The sequence below is a fragment of the Monodon monoceros genome, unplaced genomic scaffold (assembly GCF_005190385.1).
Source record: "Monodon monoceros isolate NGI ecotype Baffin Bay Population unplaced genomic scaffold, NGI_Narwhal_1 Super_Scaffold_11, whole genome shotgun sequence".
NCBI classification, from domain to species: domain Eukaryota; kingdom Metazoa; phylum Chordata; class Mammalia; order Artiodactyla; family Monodontidae; genus Monodon; species Monodon monoceros.
In genome coordinates, this window is record NW_021703767.1 from 5,977,581 (window position 1) to 5,998,554 (window position 20,974).

General features: G+C 42.1%; 1 protein-coding gene across 1 annotated transcript in view; it reads left to right on the forward strand.

Moving 5' to 3' along the window:
• The window catches only part of LCA5L (lebercilin LCA5 like), a 40,275-nt gene extending 23,314 nt beyond the window's left edge, over positions 1 to 16,961 (forward strand). The window contains exons 3-8 of the mRNA XM_029214754.1: positions 2,718 to 3,232; positions 5,758 to 5,895; positions 9,893 to 9,977; positions 11,362 to 11,468; positions 11,635 to 11,752; positions 15,642 to 16,961. Coding sequence (XP_029070587.1) covers positions 2,718 to 3,232; positions 5,758 to 5,895; positions 9,893 to 9,977; positions 11,362 to 11,468; positions 11,635 to 11,752; positions 15,642 to 16,372 — 1,694 coding nt within the window. The 3' untranslated portion in view covers positions 16,373 to 16,961. The remainder of the gene's footprint in view (positions 1 to 2,717; positions 3,233 to 5,757; positions 5,896 to 9,892; positions 9,978 to 11,361; positions 11,469 to 11,634; positions 11,753 to 15,641) is intronic.
• The last annotated feature ends 4,013 nt before the right edge of the window (positions 16,962 to 20,974 follow it).

Here is a 20,974-nt window from a genome sequence, read left to right on the forward strand (position 1 = left end):
GGAGGTGAAGAGGCGAGTGCGTGGCTGTCCTTAGGTCTATTCAAAAGAGCACAGTTCACTCTTTGTAGTGGGAAGCATGCCTACTCTTAAGCAATGAGAAGAGTCCCTTTTTGGCTAACATGGACTTAAATGTATAGGTTTTTGGTAAATTAAGTGTTTTAGCTTAGCGGTTTAACAATTAGTTATCTTAAGAATAGCTAAATCGGGGCTTCCCTGGTGGCGCAGTGGTTGAGAGTCCGCCTGCCGATGCAGGGGACACGGGTTTGTGCCCCGGTCCGGGAGGATCCCACATGCCGCGGGGTGGCTGGGCCCGTGAGCCATGGCCGCTGAGCCTGCGCGTCCGGAGCCTGTGCTCCGCAACGGGAGAGGCCACAGCAGTGAGAGGCCCGCGTACCAGTAAAAAAAAAAAAAAAAAAAAAGAATAGCTAAATCATTCAGCTAAATCTGCCTTATTGTGTGAAATGGGACAGAAATTGTAAGCTTTACCATTCTTATGTATAGGCTAGGATAATGAGATATAAATCTTTAAGGATTAAACCCTATTTCAAGTTTCCTAACCTTTATTATTATACAAGTATGCATGACATATATAGTATGAATTTATTCTACATCACTCAAATGCAAGTGGGATATTTACCTTTCTGAAGCAAAACAATCTGGTTCATTCTCTCACACGCACCCACTAGGGTAGATAAGACATTGAATCTCAGTCATGTTTGGGGAATGAAGGGCGTATGGGGGGCCTTACACAGACAAGGACATTTGGGGAAGGGTCTCTGGCCCTTCCATTTTCATCACGTCTGTGTTTCTTGTCCAGGCCCATGTGATCTTTGAAAGGCTGACACCTCCTGTTTTCGAAGCACCCAGGTCCTCGGTGCACATCTCGACCTGGGGCCTTGGCCAGTGCCCCATGCCCGTGGGGTTTAGTCCCCACTCATGCTGACTCTGCCCTCCCATCACTCGAGTCCAGCGTGAGGTGGAGACACAAGCCTCCAGTGCCCACGGAACCCACCACCCCTCATCCCTCCAGGCTCAGGAGAATCTCTTTCTCCTCCACGGTCACACCACCCAAGAGCTGGAAGGCATTACAAGTTGGGGTCAAGTTCAATCATGCTGGACATGGTGTGGAGCCTGAGAGCCCTCAGCCACCCCTGTTTTCATCCAGCCTGATCCACACTGCCTGGGTCTAGAACTCCCCCAGCCAGTGCCCAAGGTATTAGAGTGTCCAGCCTGATACAACCACAGACACCTCTTCTCTGGCCTTCTAGTAGGTGTCTTAAGAGTCTGACCTCCGCTTCCCAGTTTTCAGTGTGCTCAAAAGTCTATTCCAAGATACTCAAGTATTCAACCATAGCCCCTACTACATTGTTCCCAGTGGGAAAATAAAAACCTCTGGAGGCATAGCTGTAAAGACAGTCCATTGGTTATTGATTTGATACTGATCCTGTGATCATTGTGAAATCTGTGTGGTCTGTCATGCTCAAGATTTACATGCTTTATCCTCAGAAAGCATCTTCTGTTTCTGTTGACTCATTGTTTCCATCACAGGCAGAACTGCCTTTCCCACCACCTAGACCAAACACGCTGAGCCATGTCTCAGATGATGTGTCCACACTTGGCCAATAGCTTAGGGTTAGGACTCCAGTGACACTGGCCACTAAGAGCCTTTCTCTCTCCAGGATGAGGACAATATTTTTTTTAGATTCTAGAATCCAGTTTCAATCTCTTTCTTTCTCAGAGTATAGATATACTAATATGTGCACATGCACACACACATATATTTACATACACAGATGCACATATGAATATCATACAGATGCACATACAATACATATGGGGCAGTGACAAAGGTACATAGACGTAAGTCTGTCTCACCACTTACCAGCTGTGTGCCCATTGATAAATGACATCACTCAGCACAGTTTTTTCATCTTTAAAATGGGATAATAATACAGTGAGGTTACACATACATTTGACATACTTGAATTCGGTTACATAAGCTTCATGTAATATCGTTTAGATGCTTTTTGTTCAAAATAGACTCCCAGATACAAACCATCTAACCGGTTAATTTAGTGCTCACCCAAAAGTAACAGAGGAAAAATTGGTTGTGTTGGGTTTATTGAGAGATGGAATACTTATATGAATACTCTAAGCAGTTTAATGGCTTTTTAAGGTTCTTTTTAAATTTATGAGATCATCATATATATAACATTAGGCTCTAATGTTACACTCTGATTGCCTTGTAACGTTTTGTTGGAAGAATTATGTCAGATAATCTACATAAAGCATTTAATTCAATGCTTCACATATGGTAAACCCTTAGTAAATGTTATCGAGTATTATGATTTTCAGTATACCTTTTATGATAGAAATAAGTACAGGTTTTAGAGTCAGAGAAGACCTGGTTTTCAGTTCATTTTATGTCACTTTGTGGTTATGTAACCTTTGAAAAATGACTTATAATCTCCAGCTCTAAAATAGACTACTACTGACGTTAAAGGATTGTATTAAACGAGATACCAAAACATAAAGTACCTAGCCTAAAGCATGGGTATTCATTCAGTGTTAGTTCCTTCCCCTTCTAGTTTGCGTGTGTGTATGTATATGTGTGAGGGCAGGGGGTGGGTAGTGTAATAACACATGCCTGTATATTTACATATCTACATATCTATATACACATTACTAGTAACAAACTGGATTATCTGCTTACACAGGCCAGAAGGAGATCTCAGTGGAGAAAAAGCACAACTGGAATGCACCATTTTTAAATTCTCAGATCCATGTGGCTGCCCAGAGACGAGATGCCATAACTCACCGCATACTCTCAGCGAGGCTTCACAAGATTAAAGAACTGAAAAATGAATTAGCTGATCTACATCGCAAACTGGAGGCCACAGTCGTAGAAAACCAATTTCTGAAACAACTCCAGCTTAAGCACTTGAAAGCTATAGGAAAATATGAGAATTCACAAAATAATCTACCTCAAATTGTGGTTAAACATCAGAACGAAGTAAAAAATTTAAGGGAGCTACTCAGGAAATCCCAGGGAAAGGAAAGAGCCGTGTCTGGGAAACTTAGAGAAACAGACAGCGAGCTGTTGAAGACTAAAGATGCCTTGCAGGCACTGCAGAAACTTTCTGAAGACAAACATCTTGCAGAGAGGGATGAGCTTACTCAAAGATTGTCTGTTCTTACAACAAAAATGGAGGGAAATGACAAACAAATACAGGTCTGTATTTCAGAGGTCTAGAAACATTGTTTCCAAAGTTAATAGAGAGAGGGTGTGCATTCATCATATATGCCTGTGGAATGAAGTACTACCAGCTGCCGTGCTGAGCAAGAGCACACGGATGGTGGTGTCTGATGGCGAGGGGGTGGGGAAGGGGAAGGGGAAGGGGAGGGGCACAGGAGAGAGAGAAACAGCTCCTTCTGTTGTGCACTGAGCGAGAGGTCCTGTGGCTATGTTACCCAACCTAACTCGGGTCCGCTCGCCCGTGCACAGTAAAGCCAATCTACTGACACTGGGCTGTAGTGAAGGAAGGTGTTTACGGCAGAGCACCAAGCAAGTGCTCAAAAGGCCCAAACTCCCTGATGGCTTTCAGGGAAAGGTTTTTAAAGACAGGGTGAGGGAGGGGGGACGTGGGCTGTGTGATCACCTCGTGGACATTCTTCTGATTGGTTGGTGGTGAGGTAATCAGGAGTCAGTATCATCAACCCGACTGCAGTCTCCATGCTGGTGGGCAGCATGCAGTTAACTTCTTCTACCTGATAGGGTTTCAGTATCTACAGAACAGCTCACAGGACATGGCTCAGAATATTAACTGTAGGCCCTGAGGAGGGACTAAAGGTCCTTTACTTTGTTTAATGGCTAAACTGTTATTACTTTGTCTTTCTTGACTATTTTCCTTTCTTTCTTCATTTTCTCATTTCTCTGATTAAATTTACTCTTTGGAACTCAGGAAAGGCCTAAGAGGATAAAGCTTTTCTACAGACCAGAGGCAGGTGGAGGACACTGCAGGGGGTGGGGTGAGGGGTTCTGTCCTGGGAAGGCCCCGTGCGGTTCTGCTCAGCTACAGCTGGGCTCATTTGCCTGGAAATGACCATTCTCTCAGGCAGTCCAGCTGCTGAGGTCAAGGGAGTTTGTTCACATGCTGAAGGGGGTTGTGCTGTGCTGTGTTTTGGGAAACCTCTCCTAGAAAGCAAGCCTCTACTCAAAACTGCCTTCTTAAAAGGCTACTTCCCTAAACCCTGAGTGCATCTCCTCGCCAGCCCCCTCCTTGTTCTCTCCCTCATCAGTCTGTCGAGACATTTCTAATATCCTAGAAATAGAAAATTTCCCCAGGTAATATTCCTGGGGACAGATAGGGGAAGGGAATTTAAATAATTTTAGAAATGAATAGATAGATAATCCTCAAGGGTACATGGTGGTCAAAAGCTTGGGTATTACATTACAAGGGATGATTTGGGAGAACACTCTGATCATATTGAGAATTCTGCCTATTTTACATTAGGTAGCTTTGGTCTCTATGGACATAAACACAAATGGAAGTGATTTACTGTTTAATTCCCTAAAGGTGAGAGACAAGTATTTTCAATGATCTTGAAATAATAATAAGATATCAAGTTCATTTCAGCCACTGTTTTTTCTGTTATTTCTTTTTTGGTGAAACCCTCCTCTATTTTCAAAGAGAATTTTTTCACATAAAATGGATATGGAAGCTACAGGAAATAATGAGCCACCTCATTTTTCATTCATGTAAATAGTATACCAAACTTCTAAAGTTTGGCCTTTCAGGTAGGATTGGATCCATCTTAGCATCTGTCTGTCATGTGAAAGTAAATGTATTTGTATCTCATCTACATATTTTTTACACAAACATGTTTAAGTAGCTCATGTTTTTATACTACAACCAAAACCAAAAAGAACTTGAGAACTAATTAGCTATTTTCTTATCGGAGGCACTTGGTTGTATGGGAAATTTCATTTGGTTGTAGGGCATTTGGTGGGAGAAAAAGTTTGTGGGCCAAAACATGTCAGTATTTTTTTTAATGTTAATATGTTAGGAAATGGGATTTTTAGCGATTATTTCGTCCTATTAGCTTACCATATTTTCCACTTTAATGAGAAAGTATTAATGTTGTAACGAGGGAAACCACACTTTATGGAAAAGGAGGAAAGAAAAGGCCTTTTGGCCAAGTTCCTGTCAAAGACCCACTCAAGCAGTTCTCCAGTAAAACAGTTCTTATTCCACAGAGAAGGCAAACATGCAACAGTGAGTCCTTCGTATTTATAGATGGTTACTGTGCTAAGTCAGTCGTTTCATTGGCTTATAATTCATCCACGTGGTGTGGCTCTGTGAGACCCCATCGTAACTTCCCGTCTCAGTTATCTGAGAATCACAGTCCGAGCGTGATGGTCTGCACTGACGCTGGTTTAGTTGTAAAGTATAACGTTGATTTTACTTATTGATTTTTCAGGATCTGTTCCAAAAAATTTTTTTACCAAATTCCAGAGTGTAAAAAAAACATGAGGCTGGAAACATGATATTTATTCCCTAGAGTTGGGATCTGGAATTTTTTGGCTTTTTGTGTGTGTGGTAATATTTAGTTCTAATATGTGTCCTCTAGACAAGCCATCCACTAAAATTGTATTAAAATTTTGCACTTTTCATAAATGTAATTAGTTTCATTACAGTCGAAGTATTTTATAATACTACACTGGTTCCAGAGAGTTGAAATATATACTATTTTCAGAGCTTGGAGAAACAACTGAGGCTGAACAATAAAGCCTTTACTCGGCAGTTGGCCTTTGAGAACCAGAAGACCTTAGCAGCTCAAGCAGCTACAAAGACTCTGCAAATGGAAATAAAACACCTTCAACAAAAACTTAAGGTACTTCTTTTAAAGCAAAATGTAACAAAATTTGTGAAATGCTTCTTCCCAAACTATCAGAGCTATTTATGCCTAATATATCTTTGAATTACTTAACTTCAAGTATAGCTTTCTCAAATTAACTTTTTTCCCTACAACCATATGAACAGAGGATCTGAAATTATGAGAATCAGTTAACAGCCTGGTGAATATGTAATTAGAAAAATTAAAACTCTTGTCTATTCATTCACAAGACTTCTTATTATCATTTTTATCTCATCACATGAAGTAATATTGTACTTTGTTAACATTTTAGTGGAACCCAAAATAAGTTTTTCTATTTAAAAAATTCACTTATAACATTAAAATATTTAGAGTGCTTTTTGTAGCCCATAAATTCATTTTTTCATTTTTTTTATTGACGTATAGTTGATTTACAATATTGTGTTAGTTTCAGGTGTACAGCAAAGTGATGCAGTTATATTTTTTTCAGGTTATTTTCTGTTATCATTTATTACAAGATATTGAATATTGTTCTCTGTGTTGTACAGTAAATCCTTGTTGCTTATCTACTTTATATATACATAAATTCATTTTAAGGCCTCACTTGCAAATATGCTTACAAAACTGTCCTTTAAAATGTGCCCTCACTTGGAGAGTATTATGCTAAGTGAAAAGTCAGAGAAAGACAAATACTCTATGACATCACTTATTTGTGGAATCTAAAAAGTACAACAAACTAGTGAATATAACAAAAAAGAAGCAGACTCACAGATAGAACAAACTAGTGGCTACCAGTGGGGAGAGGGAAGGGGGAGGGGCAATATAGGGGTAGAGGAGTAAAAGGTTCAAATTATTAGGTATAAAATAAGCTACAAGGATGTATTGTACAACACAGGGAATATAGCCAATATTTTATAATAACTATAAATGGAGTTTAACCCTTAAAAATTGTGAATCACTATACCGTACACCTGTAACATATAATATTGTACAGCAACTATACTTCAATTTTTTTTAAATCTGCCCTAAAAGTGAGAATTAAAAATATTTTCTTTGGGGAGTTCCCTGGCGGTCCAGTGGTTAAGACTCAGTACTTTCACTGCCGGGGCCCAGGTTCCATCCCTGGTTGGGGAACTAAGATCCCACAAGCTGTGCAGTGCAGCCAAAAGAAAAAGAAAAAGAAAAATTTTAAAAAATTTACTTTTCAGACTTTTGTTCTTTCTGCCTTCAAGATTTCTAAAATGTGCAACAAGTTGGAAAAGCTAGATAAAATACTTAAGAAATATAGGTCGTTCAAGCCTCAGTTAGTAAATCTTAAGCATGATTCTTTAAGACAAGAATCTTTAACTTTTATGTCAAATAGGAAATACAGGTTTCCCAGGAGCCTTGAGAGCACTCAGAGACAGGGAAGAAAGTTGGATGTAAACTCTCCCTTTGTAAAGCAGGGAAAAGAGTTCTGTTTCATTCTTCTCTGGAGCCTCAGGAAACTTCAGAGAGAAGAATATGCCAGAAAATGGGCACGGCTATAGGAACTACCTTAGAAGTCTAACAGAAGAGGCTTCAAGATCCACTGGTCAAAGCAAACACACACACATATGGAGACACAATCAGGGAATTTTAAAATAAAGTTTGTGCTTTCATATGCAGCCATGTGCACATATATACTATACAGTCATTAAAAAACAATTTTGACAGGAGGAAAGCTTAATAATTAATGAAATGCTTAATGAAAAGAAAGATACAAAATTCTATATACAGTAACATCCGAATTTATTTTTAAAAAGAAAAGTAAATATACGCAATGGATTTCTGTGCATCTGTAAAATGGCATGAGGGTTCTTTATATTGTAATATGGAGTAATCGCCAGGGTATATTGATAAGTGCGAAAAGGAAGGCAGAGGGAAGTGTGTAGTATGCCATCATGTAAGGAAAGGAGACAGTACAAATATATCTACAAATTTGCTTCTATTTTGAAAAAAGCATAGTAGGATAATAGTGGAAATGGGGAGAAAATAGAGTAGAAGGGACAGCTATAGAACCTAGATTTCCTTGAATATCTTTTTGGTAGATTTGACTTTGGAAATATGTAAATATTTTGTGTAATTATGAAGCAGAATGAAATGTAAAAAAAAAAATCAAAAAACGTTCCCTAAAAATCCAGAGTAAAATGAAAAAAAAAAAAAAAAAAGAGCCCACTGTGTATTCCGGTGTAGGCATAATGTCACAGAGAGACACCATTCCAAGAGACTTAAAACACGTCAATTTCACTGCATATGCCTAGTGAAATACACTCTTGATGACAGAGTTGGTACGGTTATTTTGAGACTGTTGTATGTATCTTATGGGATAAAGCACATAATGAACTATGTTGGTGTCATTGAGAACTGGGATTTGGGAGACGGAAGAAAGAAAATACAGAAGTAAGATAAGGTCAAATAAAACTCCTGTAGTCCTGATTGTGAATTGAAGTGAAGGTATGATCTTATGATACATTTTTATCTTTAAAAATAAATACATATTTCCTAATGTGACCCACTCACTAACAATGAATACCCCTAATGACATACTATCATGTTCAAAATCCATAACCCACTGAAAAGAACTAAGGCACCTTAAAAAAATTCTAGGTCTGGAGCATGAACTATACTACGTGAGCCTGGGACATATAGAGAAGCAAGGAAACTACAAAGAACCATTAGGGTAATGTCAAAGAGATTCAGGAGCCAAAGATGGTTCTTACTGGCCAAAGATGGGGCAATTTAGGATCAGTAAAGATAACTGTGTGGATTGAAACTTAGCAAATATACAGAAATCAGAAAGTTCATAAGGATATTTACAAAACAAAACACCTCAGTGATTACTCAGTCACCTTTAGAGGATGCTTGGGAAGCAGCACACTATTTCAAAAACTGGTAAATAAAGGAAAAGAAACAATTACTTTTACCTTTCCTATACTCAGAGTAACCAAATAACTTGTGAGAAGGGAAAACCTTCCTTGTAAAGACATTTCCATCAATAATGAAGAAGGAATGAAAGGATGAGAATATCACTATTTTGGAACTTCTAATGAAATAGTGGATCTAAGCAATGATCGCCACAAAGGGAAACCATCCGATGCTATGCACTTCCTGACAGACGTACACACCTCCACCTAGGGAGTACTATTGCCAGAAAAAACATACCTAGATATGATTAAACATTTAGCTCTAACAACAAATTTAAGAGAAATATGGTAGCAGGGGAACACGATAAGCAACGCCTCAGGGATGCGATCAGCAACATCAGACTGTGGCAAACTCTACAGCACAAACTACCTTGTTTCCACAACAAATAAATATCAATGTGAAACAAATAAAAGAGATGAGGGTGGGAACTTATAGAATAAAAGAGACTGTGAGGAAAAACTCAACAACCAAAAAACAAATAACCCAATTCAAAAATGGGGCTTCCCTGGTGGCTCAGTGGTTAAGAATCCGCCTGCCAATGCAGGGGACACGGGTTCGATCCCTGGTCAGGGAAGATCCCACATGCCGCAGAGCAGCTAAGCCCGTGTGCCACAACTACTGAGCCTGCGTTCTAGAGCCCGCGAGCCACAACTACTGAAGCCCACGTGCCTAGAGCCCGCACTCCGCAACAAGAGAAGCCACCGCAGTGAGAAGCCCGCGCACCACAACAAAGAGTAGCCTCCGCTCGCTGCAACTAGAGAAAGCCCGTGCGCAGCAACGAAGACCCAATGCAGCCAAAAATTAATTAATTAATTAATTGAAAAATATATATATTGTCCACTCACAATGGTTTGTTACTCTATTAAAAAGCTAGTGTTTTTTTTTTTAAAGCCTAGTGCTTTTTGATGTCGGGAATGATATATAATGATATGGCCCATTTCTGTTTCTGCTGGAACCTATAGATTTTATCCAAAGAACACTGAGCTCACTTTAAATTGTTTTTTTACAAGAAATCAAGGTTGATAAAAGCAAACAATTATAGAAATATTGGTATTGTGGTTCTCTTTAGGAGAAGGGTCGAGAGCTGGAAATTAGAAACATCTATACTAACCAGATACTTAGAAATTTATGTGACAAAGAAGATTATCCAAAAGGTAAAGTATGTTTTAATTATTTTTGCTCGAAATCTATTTTGAAGTATCTAGTCAGATTTTCTAACTTATATCACCAAGATGACAGACATTTTAAAAACTCACTTTGTTAAGCATTGAGACACATTTTGTGATTCTAGAATAACAAAAGTGTGACATGGTTGAAACAGCTAGAAGAGAATAGAGAGACTTTCCCGTGTTCCCATCCTCCACTCAGTCTTTTATGTCCTTACTCAGGTGAATGAGAGGATAACTTTCAACTTGATGCAAAATGTCTGCCAAATACTGGACTTTCTAGGTAGATCTGTTAGCCACTGTGTGGACTTTTAAGGTTAACTTTATTTAGGTACAGTTTACCCCAACACGATGCACCCGTTTTAAGCATGCAATTCCATGGGTTTTGACAAGTGCTTATAGGCATGTAACCACCACCTCCCTCAAGATTTAGAACACCCACCCATCTCCTCAGGAGGTGCCCCCTCATGCCCCTGGCAGTCAGGGGTCCCCCAGCCCCAGCCCAACACAACCTCGGATTTCCTCGGTCACAATAGGTCAGTTTGCCTGTTGTAGAATTTCATGTGTGGGATTGTACAGCAGGTCCTCTTTGCTGTCTGGCTTCTCTTGGCCAGCATGTTTTTGAGACGCATCTGTGCTGTGCTACTATCATTAGTTTGTACCTTTTTATTGCTGAGTAGTATCTTTTCCTTCAAGACAGGATGTACTTATTCCCTCCCCACCAAGATCTCCCAGCATAAGATTCTGCTCAGAAGAGGCACAATAGGAACACTTGCCTCTCATTTTGCTACAAGTAACTATGTGTTTACTTTTCAAGGCAACAACCTCAGATTTCCTTGCCTGCCTTTGTTTGCTTTTGGTTTATAATCCAGAACAACAGCCAGCAGAGAAGATGATAAAATCAAACATGGGGTCATTTAAATGGGATAACACTTCAAGGAAAGTGACTACTAGGTTTAGCGTTCGTGCACTTTAGTGTGGGCAATCCAACCGGCGACAACCAAGAGCTCTGACACAGGAGACACGATGGCGCACCCTCTCACAACTGCACAGCTACGGTTTTGAATCCCTTCTGCCAGCAGGGACAGCCGTGTCCTCCAATGGCAATGCCAACCCATCCTAACGCCTGCTTCTTTGGTACTTTACCACTGTGATCGCCATAACCTCTGGGGCCCAAAATAAGACAAAACAGGCGAGATGCTAGGGGAAAAAGTGAAACTGGCAAATGTTATACATTTACTGAAAATCTTTAGAAAACATCTACTATACTTTGTTTTATAATTACATTACAAACTTCAGTTGTTATATTTAAAGTCAGTATTGCTTCCAATTGTAAAATATGTTTCTTACATATAATACACCTGTTCTGTAGTTTCTTCAACAAAGTCAGTACAAGCAGAAAGGAAAAGTGTTTCACTTACAAGTATGCGACACCAGGAAACCCAAAAATCGGAAGATTTTCCATCTTTGACAACTAAGGTACAGCAAATTTGAATTCTTGCAGTGTCTAATTAAACATATCTTTACAAAAATAAGCTTTACTCACTTGTTCTATACAAAAAGTATTTGTATTCATTAAATAAAACACAATTTAAAATTACTTCTACTGCCAAAAATATGTTTTTGCCACTTTTCTAAATTATAGGGTAAAAAGACAAGAGGAAACATTGGTCATAAAGAAAAATCGATTGAAATAATCCATGCAATTTCTCACTGTATCAGTAAACTACCAAACCAAGAGGATTCCAAGAGAAAATATGAAGGTAATTTTAACAACTTTCAAAAGTCTCCTTTACTTTTTTTTTTGGCTGTGTTGGGTCTTCATTGCTGCATACGGGCTTTTCTCTAGCTGCGGCAAGCGGGTTACTCTTCGTTGCGGTGCACTGTCTTCTCATAGCAGTGGCGTCTCTTGTTGCGGAGCACGGGGTCTAGGCGCAGGGTCTTCAGTAGTTGTGGCTTGTGGGCTTAGTTGCTCCACGGCATGTGGGATCTTCCTGGACCAGGGCTCGAACCCGTGTCCCCTGCGTTGGCAGGCGGATTCCTAACCACTGCGCCACCAGGGAAGCCCCTCTCCTTTACTTTATTTTTTTTAACTTGTGAATTACTCAGTGTGTGTATAAAAGTATATATAAAACAGATATATTCAATTTAAAGAACTGTTATAAAACGAACTCCACTACCTGCTTAAGACGCAGAACATTACTGTCCCCTGGGACACCCTGCAGACCCTTCATAACCATAACCCTCCCGCCGCCCACCACAAACAACCACGATCTTCCATTTTATGCCAGCTTTTCCGCACAACTCCTGATCCCATGTGTATTCTTAGACAACATGTTCAGTTTTAAAAAACTGAGTCTCAATCTCAAACCCAGCTGAGTAAAGGGCAGCACTGCCCCTAAAGAAGATTCCAGAGCAGGCAGGCTCGCCGCAGCTTCCCTGAAGGCACCGGAGCCCAGCCAGGGCCAAGGTCATGCCGGGTCCTGGGAGCTGGGGACCCATCGGAGACCGGCAGCGGCAGGGCTGCTCTGCAGGTGGGGTGTGGGGAGAGGCCCCGTGTGCTGGGCTCCTGAGAGAGAGCAGAGGGCTCTGTGCGGTGAAATGAGGGTTCTCGGCCCACCCAGGCTGCAGGCACCATAGTGAGGGTGACAGCTTGGCCAGGCCCCGCGTGGTCAGGTCAGACCAAGGACACTGGAGGCTGGGGGGTTAGCGGGGCAGGGGCTTGGTGGTGCCAGCCCTTAATGCTTAAGCCCTTGGCTTGGTGCCCTCTGCGGTCCTGGGGCCTCCCTTCACCCTTCCTGCTGGTTCCTGTCACCCCTTCGCCACCAGATCTCCTTCCTACCCTGTGTCCTTCCCTTTCCTGGTAAACGCCATCATGTCCTACGAGCACAATCTCTACTGGCTTCTTGAGAACACTTGCGTGGAAGGCAAATCTGTGTGCATTTCCTCTGGAGATGTCATGTTTCTACTTAGACTTAATAATTGACTGGAAAGAAAATTCTAGGCTGGAGATCATCTTCCCTCAGAACGCTGACGACATTGCCCCATTGTTTCCATGTTAAGTTATTGCTAAAGGGACATCTGGGTGACACCCCACCGGGCTGGGCGAGCACAACCTCCCTGGAAAGAGCAGCCGCGGGAACAGCCCCCGAGGGGCCCAGGGCCGTGCCAGGAGGGGCCCTCTCTTAGCAGTGAGGCCAGACTGGCTTTAGAATGAGGTTTAAATAACACCGAGGGTGGGCAGAACCCCTGGAAAGCCACTGGCTCCCATGTGGTTCCTTCTGTGGTCACTGGTCAGTTTACGTTTTCCACCTATTTTTTAGTCCATTCTGGTAATTTTTTTAAAAATAAACTTATTTATTTTTGGCTGCGTTGGATCTTCATTGCTGCACGCGGGCTTTCTCTAGTTGCGGCGGGCGGGGGCTCCTCATTGTTGTGGTGCGCGCGCTTCTCATTGCCGTGGCAGAGCACCGGCTCTAGGTGCACCGGCTTCAGTAGTTGTGGCTCATGGGCTCTAGGCGCGCGGGCTCAGTAGTTGTGGCGCACGGGCTTAGTTGCTCCGCGGCATGTGGGATCTTCCCGGACCAGGGCTCGAACCCATGTCCCCTGCATTGGCAGGCGGATTCTTAACCACTGCGCCACCAGGGAAGCCCCATTTTGGTAATTCTTACTGTCCTAGAAAGTTTCCTCATTCACTTGACAAATATTTTCTGCGCATATACTGTGTCAGGCACTGCTCCGGGCCCTGGGGACAAGATGCCCCGCCCTCGGGAGCCTGTGCCCTTGGAGAAGACCTGTGGGGCTGCGAGAGGGCGGTGGGTGCTGGAAAGAAGGTCCCCACCGAGAAGGGGACAGGGAAGGGGCTGAGGGTGAGCTGACGGCAGCTCAGGACACTAGAAGGAAGACTAGTGGAACCCCGAGAAGAGATGGTCCCACAGACGCTGGGCCCAGAGGAGGGGTCGCACAGGGGGCGACGAAGTAGGAGGTGGCGTGTCGGAGGGGGCGGCGGGCAGGGCGCTTCGGCCACGGTGAGGACCGTGGAGCCGGGAAGGAGTTGGTGCAGAGGAGGGACCAGACCCGCTCCTGGGCGGCAGCGGGGAGGCCAGGCGGGGCTGGGGAGGTCGTGGAAAATAAGTACTTTCCCCCATGTTCTCAAATGTTAACATTTTCATCAGGTATCATAGGGCATAATATTAACAGCTATTTAGAGTTAATTGTACGTTTGACTGGCTTCCAGGCTCAGCATTAATTCTTTTTTTTTAAATCTACTTTTTTTTAACTTTTTATTTTATATTGAAGTACACCATTCTTGAAACATACTTCTTTCTCCTGCTAGTATTATTTTCATTTTCCTAGAGTATAAGTGAATAATTTTATTCCAGAATGTAGTCACATGAGGAAATGTTCCAACTCTTTGCACACCCGATATTGTCCCCATCCTCCCTCACAAACGATGGCCTCACTGAGCGGTTCGCTGTTAGCGATGCTGTTTGCTCAGAACCCACGAGGGTCTGGTCCTCTGAGGAGGGGAGAGCTGCACACAGGGCTTCCTCGGTGCCTGGGGAAGGATCTGCAGAGGAAGGGACATCTTTCCATACAACAGTATTCTGCGATCATCTCCTCCTGGCAGTGCATGCTCACCTCCTCATTCAGTAACTCATTTTCCACAGTCCCACACGCTCTAATTCATTTAACCAGGAATCCTTAAACAGATGTTCAGGATGTTTCACTCTTACCAAACCAGGCTACAGGACTTCCCTGGTGGTGCAGTGGTTAAGAATCTGCCTGCCAATGTGGGGGACACGGGTTTGAGCCCTGGTCCAGGAAGATCCCACATGCTGTGGAGCAACTAAGCCGGTGTGCCACCACTACTGAGCCTGCGCTCTAGAGCCCGCGAGCCACAACTACTGAGCCTGTGTGCTGCAACTACTGAAGCCCGCGTGCCTAGAACCCACACTCCACAACAAGAAAAGCCACCGCAGTGAGAAGCCTGCGCACCCCAACAAAGAGTAGCCCACGCTCGCCACAACTAGAGAAAGCCCATGCGCAGCAACAAAGACCCAATGCGGTCAAAAATTAAATAAATAAATAAATTTATTGGGGAAAAAAAAAACACAAACAGGCTGCAGTGAACATCCTTAGACGCATCTTTGTGTATCTTTGTAGGGTTTGGTTCTACGAGTGAAGTTGTTGGGTCTAAGAGCATGTTCACTTAAAGTTTTAATAGATACTACCAAATTGCCATCCAAGCTGCACACCGGCTTACAAAGCCACCAATGGGGAACCAAAGTTCCAATTTCCCCATATTCTGGCCAACTCTGGAAATTATCTGCCAATTGGATGGGTAAAAAAATATTCTCTTGTTTTAACGGGCACTACTTCTAGCTGGTGGTGTTGAACACCTATTAATAACATATTGGCAAAGTTTATGAATATCATTTTCTTTTGGTTTCATAATTCTCATTTATCTAGTATGTTCTAGGAAAGTATAACATTCAAGCTTGTTAATACCACCTTTCCCTGTATTTGCTTTCCTTTTTGTCATTGTAACGTGCTTGTCAGTAGGTGTAAATAACTGTGTTCAACATGCCATCTTGAAATAGAAATCCATCCATTTTAAACGTCAGTAAATTAACTATTTTTCTACTACAGATTTATCAAAGGAAGAGGAACATATAGAAGCACAGCCATGTCTAGAGAATATTGGACAACAGAGAGAGAGAACAGAAGATCAAGAAAAGAAAACCACTTCAGTAAAAGAAGAACAGGAACTACCACCAAAAAGAATTCAAGTAATCCATCCCGAAGGGGAAAGTGGTCAGGAAGACGATACAGTAAATGAAAAGTCTAAAAGAAGTCCAGAAATAAGTGAAATGGGTGAAATGCCAGATAAAAATGCTGCTCCAAATATCAAAATACCCTTCAGACAAAGAAAGCATTATTCATTCACAGAAGCGATCGAAAACTTGCATCATGGGCTTCCTGCCTCAGGCGGGCTGGCCAATGCAGGCAGCACGAGGTGCACTCATAGCACAGGCAAGCACCACAGCCACAGGGGAGAACAGAGGCTGGAGCACCCTACTGTCACCTATGAACCCTCTTTCGGTAAATCTTCCAGAACAAAAGCAAATGACACAGCTTTCAGAGAGAAGAAAAGCAGTCTAATGGAAGAACTCTTTGGATCAGGCTATGTCTTAGAACAGAGCCAAACAAGCACTGCTGTCATGAAGGGGCCTGAGGAGACTTTGCAGAGTAAGAAGATGCACCATCTACCCCCTAGTCAGGCCTCTGCCAGCAATGCTTTCGGAGATTCTAAAGTAACTGTGGTAAGTTCTATTAAGTCATCTTCACCTACAGAGGGAAAGAGAAAAATAATTATTTAAATATATTCCAATATCCTAATCCACTCTGGTTTGATATTCTGGTCTTATGTGCCTTTAATCTCATAGTTTTAATGTGTCTGTGTGTGTGTGTGTGTGTATGTGTGTGTGTGTTTTCAGTACTTAAATTGACTTTGAATAATTAAGGTCTTGTTTTATTGCTAATCTAATTTTTAAAAGTTCATTGTATATTAGCCAATGACAACAAATACAAAATTACATCTTTTTTCTTCTACAACTGACACATGTCCATTATCTTTTGGAAGACTGATTTATTACATGGCTTCAATATACTATGGGATTCCATAGCTAGTTAAGTGTAAGTTAGTCAGCCTAAGACATACACATGTCATGCATGTAAGAACCTTATCAGGAATCAAGTTACATTGTAACTTAAAAACACGGAAGCAGCTCTGAAAGGAAACAATACAGCAATTACCAAACTTGGTTTTATGAAAATTACTTTTGAGCATTCTCTTATTCAGCTAAACTGGGCGTCTAATATCCTGCCCTTGTGGGTGACACTTTCCTCATATACGCCCAAGGTTCAGTATTTTTTACCTGTCGCATACCCTGTACCCTGACCCTTTTTCTGTTAATCTTGCTCTTTAAAAAGAGCACATTGGTATAATCAGGGTCCATGCAAGTTAGCTACTCAGTCCTAATGAATATATTCATTATACTTAGAATATTTTATATTAGGACTATACAGAGGAGGCTGTACTCCCAATGTTAATCAATTAACTTACTTTCATTTATTTATAAGGGCAACCTATTTGCAGTGTAGGCCATACTATTTCCAAACATGTTTATGGGTTGGTGTGTAATACTGTCAATGAAAAAAATTAATCAATAGTTGATCTAAGAAAGAAATGGAAAATTTTATTCAAGCCAACCTAAGGATTATAACCTGGCAGTCCTTCAGGAAGTTCTGAGAACTGTTCCACCCATTAGAAGTCAAAGTGCGGTTATATAAGTTTTTGAGGCAGAGGGCTATATATCAAGTGATGTATTATTGACAGTTTACACAACCCAGATCTACACGTACAAAGCGAGTAGTGTGCATCATCATGACCCCTTATAAGATTAAGAAGGAAGGTTATCTCCTAAACAGTTGTGACCCTTCCTAAGATTAAGAAGGAATGGTATCTCCCAAGGAGGTCTGGTTAATGCAGATGCACAACACATACTAAAGTGGAGAGAGAAGGCCCAAATGGGCAGAGAAAATTTTTATGTTTAAAGTCTTGCCATAAAATGTGAATTTTATTTCATTAATATCAACACACTTTTGAAAATTGAGAATAGTAAACTTTCAAAAGGGAAAGAAAGTCATGGTGGGAAAAAAACTGTATTTAAAACCAAAGATGAGATAAATACTACAATTGGCATAAGCTTTGATCTTTATGAAAACCACAGTGGAAAAAAAAAAGAGAGAGAGAGAAGGAAAGAAGGGGAGAGAGGGAGGGAGGAGAGTTAGAATTCTCAGAGGCGTAACATGGGGAGATACACAAATACACATGAAATGACACAACTACCAAGCTCAAAATTCTAGAGAAATGTACTAAAAGGATTTAGAAATGGTGTACAGAGTAATATTATAATATTGCAATGCCTACTCCTGCTTTATAGCAGATGGAGGATTTTTCAAGGGATCTTTTCTTATGCCTGCTCACAACAAAAGCACAAATGATAACATTAAATCAGAGCAGTCTAAAAGTGCTTCTGGGGAATTCCCTGGCAGTATAGTGGTTATGACTCCACACTTATCACTGACAGAAGGCCCGGGTTCAATCCCTGGTCAGGGAACTAAGATCCCACAAGCCATGAGAGGCACGGCCAAAAAAAATTAAAACTTAAAATAAAAAATTAAAAGTGCTTTTGTACAGATAGCTATTGAAATATAATCTAAGCCCGTTACCTTCTGGTCATCTTGTTTAAAAAATTATATGCATAGGAAGTTGCGGGGTAATAAATTAAAATGTTAACTTTTTATATCTGAGGAATGAGATTGTGGCCAATTTTTAAATTTATTCTTGGTAATTTTTTTTTACTATGATTTTCTATAATGAACATGACCTTGTAATCAGGAGGAAAAAAGGTTTCAAAATAAAAACAAGAGATCCATTTCCTGTAGTCTGGTAGAGAAGGTACTCTGGCACTCCTGCTGTAAAAAATCTAAAAATGCCATATTAACTATACAAACATGTTTTTTAATCAGTTGTTCAGCTGGTAAACACTCAGGAAAGTGGGCATCAGGGAGGCAGGTAAACAGAGCTCTGAAGTCAACTCACCTAATGGGCTGTCAACTGAAAAAAAAAAAAATGAACAAACTAAAAATTGAGAGTCGTGTTTTATTCGGCGGACAAAATTGAAGACCTAAGCCCGGGACACAGCATCTCAGGTGGCGCTGAGGGACCGCTCTGAAGAGGCAAAGGGGGGGCCAGGATATACAGGAGTTTTTGCAGCAAAGAGCAGGTAATAGGAACATCAAAAGATTACTATTAAAGAAAACCAGACGTCTCAAGTTAAGGAATTTAGCGCTTTTCTATATATGGGAAGATGCAAGTCTGGGCTCATTGAAATCAATCCTTTGATGTGCACCTGTTCTGTCTGGGGCCAGGAGCCTGTGTTTCCCCATCCTGAGTCTCCTCAGGGTGCACCCTTGGAGGGGAGGGGAGCTGCAGTGGCTGACAGCTTGATGGTGGGCATCCTGTTTCCATCCTGAGTCCCCTCAGGGCTCACCTTCAGGGAGGCTGTATTGTGATGGCTTGATGGCTGCAACATTCTTTGTTTACTGATACGGCAGGCGACATTTTTAGTTCACAGGGCATTTGCTGAGCACCCAAAAAGCCTCCAGGACAAAACCCAGGGGACAAAACCAGCCTAAGTAGGGGCCTAAGAAGAGGTCCCTCCCACAAACTGGGACATCCAACCTGAGTGAGCTACCAAACTTAAACTCTGTTGACCATAATCAGCCCTCATCCTATCGGAGAGCCTGAAATTGGGTTACCCGGTCTCTGTAATTTAATGTTTAAAGCGATTTAGGCTGGTAGTACCCCCAGGGCAGTTGAGATGCAAACCCTCTCCGGAAGAAACTACCTTTAATCCAGGCCTCAAGAAATTCCCCTAGAGAGGTCAGAGAAAGACACAAGAAAACAAGGTGTTATAAGAACCAACAGGAACAACATATCTGGGTCAGATCTACGAAGACTTCACATATCAGCGTTATTACACTGTGGACAGAGAATGCCGCCTGCCGTTTCGCTAAACGAAGGATGCTGTGGCCAGAAAACCATCAGCCACTGCAGCTGCCCCTGACTGCTGAGGGGATTCAGGATGGAGAAAAACAGGACACAGGCCCTAGATAGTAAAGATGCATATCAAAGGGATAATTTCAATAAGCCCGGACACCTCAGGATATGGCTGAGTTCCAATAAAATAAACACACTTGAGCCTATATAGGCCAAGTCCAGCCGCTCCCTGATTTTGCAAATAGTGGTTTGTTAACCCTGTTCTAACAGATAAACTTCAAGCAGGAGGAAAGTGATTTGAGATAAAAGGTCTCGTATGCAAGAGACTGGTAATTCTAAGAGAACATTACCGTTTTATACAACTCGTGGGGTTACAAAAAAGTAAGATATAGCTGAAGAACCATGTATCTATCACATAGGTTTATGACAAGAGTAGCATATGCGTCGGGAGGGAAAGACCGGAGCTAAATTGTTGTGAGTCTTACACCGCTGATAAGGAGAGAATATTTTAAGCACTGATAAACTTTCTAGTATAAGCACTATAGCGAAAGTCAAATAACTTCAACACGTATGGGCGAGAGGGATGTGAAAAGCAAAAGGTACTTGTGAGATAACAGAGCGTAGGTATTGGTCTCTGCCCCCAGTTCTCGGCACAGGGCTCCTGAAACCTGGTAACTGAGTGATGAGCCCACCAGGTGCATCTTTGGTTCTAGTATTTCATCCTTGACCCCAGTTCCTGACACAGAGCTCCTAAAACCCTTGTCATTTCCTGGGTGATAGGAGTGTCTTTTGTCCTAAGAACGCGACTCTTGGCGGGCTCCTGAATGGCTCCTGGATGGGGGCTGGTCTTGGTTAGAAGCTTAGACTGTAGCTCCGCACCCCACTGTCTTGAGAGGGGGAGAGGCTGAAAATGGAGTTAATGATCGAACATGCCTACGTGATGGAGCCTCCATAAAATCCCAAAAGTACAGGGTTGGGGAGCTTCCGGGTTGGTGACGCCATGAAGATCTGGGGAGACCGGTGTGCCCAGAGGGCACGGAATCTCCCGCCCCTCCCCACATACCTTGCCCTGTGCTTCTCTTCCTCTGGATGTGCATCTGTGTCCTTTATCCCATCCTTTATCATGAACTGGTAAACAGTAAGTAAATGGTTTTCCTGAGTTCTGTGAGCTGCTCTAGCAAATTAATCGAAGCTGAGGAGGGGGTCGTGGGAACCTCTGGGTTCTAGCTGGTCGTTCAGAAGCACAGGTGACAACCTGGACTTGGGGCTGGCATCTGAACTGGGGGGGAAGGGGAAGGGGGAGGAGGGCAGTCTTGTGGGACTGAGCCCTCAACCTGTGGGATCTGATGCCATC